The 7,448-nt window shown below is 44.3% G+C and overlaps 1 protein-coding gene across 5 annotated transcripts in view; it reads left to right on the top strand.

Moving 5' to 3' along the window:
• Window positions 1-747: 747 nt before the first annotated feature.
• Window positions 748-7,448, top strand: part of LOC125037405 (RING finger protein 44-like) — a 103,713-nt gene continuing 97,012 nt past the window's right edge. Inside the window, exon 1 of one of the 5 annotated variants that reach the window (XR_007115971.1) lies at window positions 748-998. Coding sequence is in view for 4 of the 5 variants with exons in the window: in XM_047630548.1 (XP_047486504.1) it covers window positions 933-998 (66 nt within the window). In the remaining variant the exon portion in view is untranslated. The remainder of the gene's footprint in view (window positions 999-7,448) is intronic. The other 4 variants (XM_047630548.1, XM_047630546.1, XM_047630545.1 and 1 more) reach the window with 4 other exon arrangements.

Here is a 7,448-nt window from a genome sequence, read left to right as displayed (position 1 = left end):
AAAAGATAAAGCAACAATGGATAATAATAATAACACGTAGAGAGCCGAAAAAATGGATAATTCTCACTCAGAAAAGGAACAAAATTCGCCATTGGACACCGGAGCGTGGGAGCATTTTTAAATTCCTGGCGGGAGGGAATTCCGGGCACCCAGTATACCGGGAACTGTACGCGGTGTAGGGTGTGTGAACGCGCCGGTATTCGCTTTTATAAAGAGAACTAGAGAGAAAAACAGCAATATATGCTTGTAAATAGAAAGAGAGGCGGATAAAAGAAGGAAAGAGAAAGAGAGGGAGAGACAGAGACCAATAACGTTTTAACTACAACACCGTAAACTCTTTTAGGTAAATGGAAGTGTATTTTTATTTAGATATGATAAGTTAAAGTTTTGTGTGTGTATATAGACTTTTTTCTTGTTTCTTAAAGGGAGGGGAAATTGTGTATTGTGATAGATTGAATACTTTAGTCACGTTTGTGTGTATTTTCTTTCGCACCAGTAGATGAATCACTGTAATGAAACGTTTAGATGGTGTTGTAGTCTGTGTTCCGTACGTTTGTCAATGTTCCCTTATATTGCATGACTAAATAATGTTCCTAAAAACTTTTTTGACATTTGTTATCACTGTGCTTTGTGCCGTCGACGATTATTTGATTAAAGAATAAGTTTCAATAGAAAACTTCTATCATTTAACTGTACCGTTTCACTGTGTTAAACTCATGAATGTCAACTTATAAGGTATTTATTCATTTCAAGAAATGATAAAGAACATTTTCGATTTCCATAGGCAAGTTCAACCCATTACAATATATATATATATAAATATATATAACCTCTTAACCCCAAAAAACAATATAGGGGGAAACTAAACTTAATGAAGTGAATTTGAATCTTTGTTAAACAGTCTTACCTGTGATAGTAATTTGTAAGGAAAAATGGATAGTCCAAATTACCTTTCGGATGATAATGGAACAGACGCAGAAGACATCATTAGAAGAGAGGTAAGTACATGCATGTTTTATTTATTTTATTTTCTTATATGTCATTTACATGTATTTCTTAACTTGTTTGGGGTGAAGTTTCCCTTGCATGTGTTTTTGCGTGTGATTGAAACTTTTATGGTTATTTTCATTATAGTTCTGCATAATTGTTCAGATGTTTAAGAGTATCTATGTGTGGTGCATAGGATGGTGGCTGAGTTTATGTACGAAAAAACAGATACAAAAAAAATCCATATTTATTAACAAATGAGAAAATGGTTTGAGAAAATGCTTTCACTGCATTTCACTCTTGTAGTGCTTTTGTACAGTACCGCAGTGTCTAGCCACGTGTTTCTACAGTAGAGGAATGACAAATATCAAATGTAATGCAATAGGTCTCCATGAATTATCAGATATTCAATGATTTTTATATTATCATTAATGTGTATATATATACTTTTTTTTTTTTTTAAGCGATCAATGGATACAACTTTTGCGAGTGGTCGATAGGTAGTAAATTGTAATGGTTGTTTCGAAAGTCAACCAACTTTGGAAGGTTCTCTTGAACATGTAACTTTAAAGCGTCATGGAAAAGGGCTGTTCGTTGTGTCACTGTGTTAAGTCTGTTTGTTTGTTTGTGTGTGTTTTGTGTTCGTTTGAGTTTGTGTGTGTATGGTATGTGTGCATTTTGTGTCTGTTGTGGGATGTTTATTTGTCTGTATGTGTGGCTTGTGTATGTTGTTTGTTTGTGGTAATGTGTGTGTGTATTTCGTGTATGTTGTATGTGCGTGTGTTTATGTCTGTATTTCTGTATGTTGTCTGTATGTATATGTATATATCGGCGTTACTGCATACCGTTAATTTTGTGAATGTGCGTATTGTATATGTAGTATACATGTATAGTATGTAATGGTATACGTGAAAGTTGATGATTTCGTTCTGAACTATTTTCTTGTAGCCAGAAAAAAAGTTTTAAGTTAGGCGTGGTACTATGATCATGTCTGATTGCTCTGAAAGTGGACATGAGAGTGTAGATTTGTGGCGAGTTACCGCAACACACTCACACGTACACATACTTTCACACTTACACGGTTGCTGTCATACTTGTAGGTAAGAATGTACATGCACTCACGCATACAAGCAAGAAAAAACAAAAAAAGTTTGTATGCATGTTTTAAGAAACTTTGCGATATACTTCTATGGCATTACTTACTATACGGCCTTATGAAAATATTTTAAAAATATAGGTCTTATGCGTATTTATGTTCCGCGCATGCGCATGTACGCCTAGGTTAGCAGACAAGTTTCGTTTTATTTCTCACACTTTCATCTCGCTAACGATTTCCCGAAAACAGATGGAAGGTTGGGAGACGTAGAAATGAAGAGAGATAGATAGATAGAGAGAGAGAGAGAGAGAGAGAGAGAGAGAGAGGAGGGAGGGAGGGAGGGAGGGAGGGAGGGAGAGAGAGAGATTGATTCATTGTGAAGAATAGGTAAAGGTTATTGAAGGAATGGATCAATCAGGAGAGAGAGAGAGAGAGAGAGAGAGAGAGAGAGAGAGAGAGAGAGAGAGAGAGAGAGAGAGAGAGAGAGAGAGAGAGAGAGAGAGAGAGAGAGGAAGTCGTTGCAAAGGAAAAGGGCGAAACATTGTTACAAAAATTATCATAATAACAGGTTGCTGGCGAACAAAAAATATCAAGTGAAGAGCTAGATGGAATTCACAGCAAAAGAAAGCATAGTGTTGATAGGGCCTATACTATGAAGTTGATATTATAGGAATAATTGCCTTTATCCCGATGCTTTTATTTCACTAACTGGCAACTACGCTTGAGCAGTGAGTACGGCGAAGGGTGCGAAGGGAAAGAGAGAAAAGAGAGAGAGTAAAGGGAGAGGGAGAGGGAGAGAGATAAGGGAAGGGGTCGGAGCGAAAAAGGGAATATGACAAGAGGGGATTGGAACGAGGGAATAGCCGGGGAATCGGAAAATGCGAGAAAGGACGTAGGAAGAGGCGGTTACGAGAACAAGAGTTTGAGAAAGAGGAGATAGAGCAATGCGCCGATAACGATAGCGGAAAGGAACAACATAAAGCGACAAAAAAAAAAAAAAAAAATGAAAAATAAGAAATAAAAAAAGAGAGAAAAGAGAAAAGAAAAGAAAATAGGAGGTTAGACAGGGAAGAATGATATATATGTGAGTATAGAGGGGAAGATGGGGGGGAGGGGGTAGAAAAACAGGTGTTGCAGGTGTTAGGGTAAAAAAGAAGGGGGGGGGGGAATCTGGGGTTACCTAGACAACAGAGGACAGGTGTCGGAGAGAATAGAAGTGGGGGGAGGAGGAGGAGGGAGGGAACAGCAGGGGGGGAATGAGAAGAGGGGAGGGGGGGTAGGAGGGGAGGAGGAAAGGGTGGGAGGGGCCAGGGGTAGGAGGGGAGGAAGGGAAGGAGGGACGAGGGGCAGAAAGGGAGGAAGGGAGGAAGAGTAGGAGGGTATGAGGGGAGGAAGGGAGGGAGGGAGGGAGGAGGGGGAAGAAAGGACAGCTGGAAGGGGAGGACAGTGACCGAGCCCAAACAACAGTGGGTTATTGGTAGGCTGGGGTACGTTGGGGGGGGGGGTACAGGTAGGAGGTCCTGCACCCTTATTGTATGATTATAGGTATATATATATATATATATATATATATATATATATATATATATATATATAATGTGTATGTGTGTGTGTATGTATGTATGTATCTGTATGTACATATCAGTTCCCCTTCCCCTCCCTGTAGAGAAAGGAATGGAAGGTATAAAAGGGGACGATGATAAATGAGGAAGAAGGGGAAATTATGATAACGTGAAGGGAGGAAGGGAAATTAATGATATGATGGGATGTTAGAGAATTGAGGATAGCAGGAAGAACGAGATGAAAATCTGAGTAAAATAAATAAGACATGAGAATAATGATGCAATCGGAAAGTGAGACAATAATGAGACAAAGAAGATCGGTGATGAAAATAATAAATAGAGAAAGTTGAAAAAATAGGTACAAAAAATATATTTGTAGAAGGCGATATAAAATAACGATAAAAAAGGTACAAAGGTAATATAATAACGAGAAAAAGGCGAAAGGTGAAAAATCGGAGAACGAGGGGGTGAGAAGAGGGGGATAGGGAGGGGGGGAGGATAAAGAAAAACCATGGATAAAAGAAGGAAAAAAGGTAAAGAAAAGAAAACACCCACATGGGAAATGTGTCACGACCGGAGGTAAAGAAAACGAGAGGGATAAAAAGAGAGAAGGTAGAGGGGAAAGAGCGAATAAAGGAGATAGAGAAAGAGAGAAGGGCGAGAGAAATAAAGAAAAGGGAGAGGGGGAAAATAAGATAAGCCGTGAGAGAGAAGGGCGAGAAAAATAAAGAAAAGGGAGAGGGGGAAAATAAGATAAGCCGTGAGAGAGAAGGGCGAGAGAAATAAAGAAGAGGAAGAGGGGGAAAATAAGATAAGCCGAGAGAGAAAAGGGCGAGAGAAATAAGGAAAAGGGAGAGGGGGGAAAAAATGAAAAGCGAGAGATAGAATAGGAGAAAGAGAAGGGCAAGAGGACGAAAGAGAGACAAGGAGAGAATAAGCAAATCCGATAGCGAGAATGGGGAGAGGGAGAAAAAGAGGATAAGAGAGGGAGAGAGAAAATAGCGAAAGGGAGAAAAAAGAGAGTAAAGAGAGGGGGAGAAAGAGAAAGAGAGGCGGGGAGAGGGCGAACATGGAGAGTGAGAAGGAGAGAGAAAAAGGGAGAGGGAGAAAGAGAAAAGCGAGAAGATGAGAGAAGAGCGATCTGGAGATAGATAGACGCAAACTGAAAGGGAGAAAGAGAGAGGAAAGGGAGAGGGAGAAAGAAAAAAAAAAATGCTCCAGGATACGCAGCAAAAGAGGATAAAGGAAGTGAAAAGACAAAGGACAAGAGGGGGGGAGGGTGTTGTGGCAGGGATAGGGGGGGGAGGACAGAGAAGCGGATGTATGGAGGAGAACAAGGGAAGAGGGAAAATCGAATAGAAAGGATAATGAGGAAGAGTGAGATACCGAAGAGAGAGATGAGAAATAGAGATAAATATGTAAAGAGATAAAGAGAGAAGGACAGAGGCAAATGCAGACAGACAAACTGAGAGAGAGAGAGAGAAGGAGAGTAAGAAATATTTTTTTCCTTCTCTCTCTCTCTCTCCCTCTTACTCTCCTCCCTCCCTCCCTCCATCCTTCCCACCGTCCCCTTTATTCTCAACTCTCCCATTTTATTTTACTTCTTCCCCTTCCCTATCTTTCTCCCTCTCCCTTCCTCCCTCTCCCTCCCTCTCCCTCCCTCTCCCTCCCTCTCCCCCATTCCCTCTCTCTCTCCAAAATTTCTTTCTCCTCCCGATGAATTACGACAGAAGGGATAAATCATGGGGCCAAATGGAGCTGCCCGCTAGCATGTAGAAGCCGGCTCAAAGTGGAGGTAATTTTCTGTGCAGGTGCTCGGGGTGTGTGTGCGTGCGTGCGTACGTGCGCGTGTGTGTGTGTGAGTGCGTGCGTCGGGCAAAGGGAGGAAGGGGGGGGAAGAGGAAGAGGGGGTGGGGGAAGGGGAGGAAGAGGAAGAGGTGGTGGGAGAAGGGGAGGAAACGGAAGAGGTGATGGGGGAAGGGGAGGAAGAGGAGGAGGTGGTGGGGAAGGGGAGGAAGAGGGGGTGGGGGAAGGGGAGGAAGAGGGGGTGGGGGAAGGGGTGGAAGAGGAAGAGGTGTTGGGGGAAGGGGAGGAAGAGGTAGAGGTGGTGGGGGAAGGGGAGGAAGAGGAAGGTGGGGGGGAGGAGGAGGAAGTGGTAGATATGAAAGGGTAGTGGTGAGGGAAAGGAAGGAGGGGTGTTGGTGGTGGTGAGGGAGGAGGAGATGAGATAGTCGTGGGAGGGGGAGGGAAGAGAGGGAGATTGCAGATGAGGAAGAGAAGGAGTAGAAGAACCGAGAAAAAGAGTAAGAGAAGAAGGAGGAGCAGGAGGACGAGGACGAGAATGCGAAGCAAAGGTAGAGGAAAAACCGAAAGAGAAACGGGAAAAGGAAGGAAGAGGAAGAAGGAGAAAGGGTAGCAACGAGGCAGGTGGCGTGAGGAGGAGGAGGAGGAGGAGAAAAAGGAAGAGGATGAAGGAGGAGAGGCGGGGAGGGGGAGGGCAAGGCTAAGGCTGCAGGTGGTTAAGGGAAGGGGCGGGGGGGGGGGGGGCACTGTAAGGTAGTATACGGCGGATCGGGGAAAGGGGGGGGGTTAGGGGGGGAATGGAACGTCAGAGCTCTTGGGTAAAGAAGGGAGGAAGGGAGGAAGGGGGGGAACCTGACCATGGACCGGAGGGGAAAGGAGAGGGAAGGGGAGGAAGAGGGGGGTGGATCAGGTGAGAGAGAGAGAGAGAGAGAGAGAGAGAGAGAGAGAGAGAGAAGAGAAGAGAGAGAGAGAGAGAGAGAGAGAGAGAGAGAGAGAGAGAGAGAGAGAGAGAGAGAGAGAGAGAGAGAGAGAGAGGAGGAAAGAAAGAAAGAAAGAAAGAAAGAAGAACGATCATGCAAACAATAGTCCTAATTTTAAATTCTGACAGAACAATGCGAAATAACAAGATACAAATTACAATACGCAATCTACTATTATCTCAACATCTAAACGAATCTACGTTTAGTTGAAAATAAGAACTACACAACAGTAAAGAAAGGAAGGAATAGGAACACGAGAGAAAAATAAAGAGGTAGGTGCGAAGGTGAGGGAAGGGGAGGAGAAGGAAGGAGAGAAGGGGAGAGAAAAGAGAGGTAACGCTAAAGGTAGAGAGAGAAGTAGGGACGAAGAGGAGGAAGGGAAAAAAGGAGACGGATGGGCGAGGGAGAGGGAACGGTAAAAGAGGGAAGAAGGGGAAGGAGAGAAAGAGAGGAGAGGAAACGGGCAAAGAAAAAGAGAAGGGGAAGGAGAGAAAGAGAGAAGGAGAGGATCGGAAAAAGAAGAAAGAAGGGGGAAGGGGAGAAGGAAAGGCATTTTGAACAAGAGGCAAGGGCATTCAGAGAACCTAAGCGGCAGGGTAGCATAGAGAGGCGGACGGGGGGAAATGGGCATAGAAACTTAGCTATGAAGGGGGTATTGCTAGATGAATAGGGCCGGGAGGGGGTCGAGGACAGTGGGAGTGGGGGAAGGGAGGATGGGAGGGAGGGAGGAAGGGGAGAACAGTGGGGAGAGGAGGAGGAGGGAGGGAGGGGGGGTCGAGAACAGTGGGGGAGAGGAGGGGGAGGGGGGAGGGGGTCGAGAACAGAGGGAGAGAGGAGGAAAGGAGGGAGGGGGTCGAGAACAGGGGGAGAGAGAGGAAGGAGGGAGGGAGGGCGGGGGTAGGTTGATAGGAGAGAGGAGAAAGAGAGGAAGGGAGGAGCGAAATGTGGATGAGAAGAGGAAGGGAGGGAGGGAGGGAAGTGGTAAGGAAGGCGAGTAAGAGCAGAGAGAGAGAGAAGACT

The sequence above is a fragment of the Penaeus chinensis genome, chromosome 23 (genome assembly GCF_019202785.1).
Source record: "Penaeus chinensis breed Huanghai No. 1 chromosome 23, ASM1920278v2, whole genome shotgun sequence".
Lineage (NCBI taxonomy): Eukaryota > Metazoa > Arthropoda > Malacostraca > Decapoda > Penaeidae > Penaeus > Penaeus chinensis.
The sequence above is the reverse complement of the archived record's forward strand: the minus strand, read 5'-3'. Positions and strand labels throughout refer to the sequence as shown.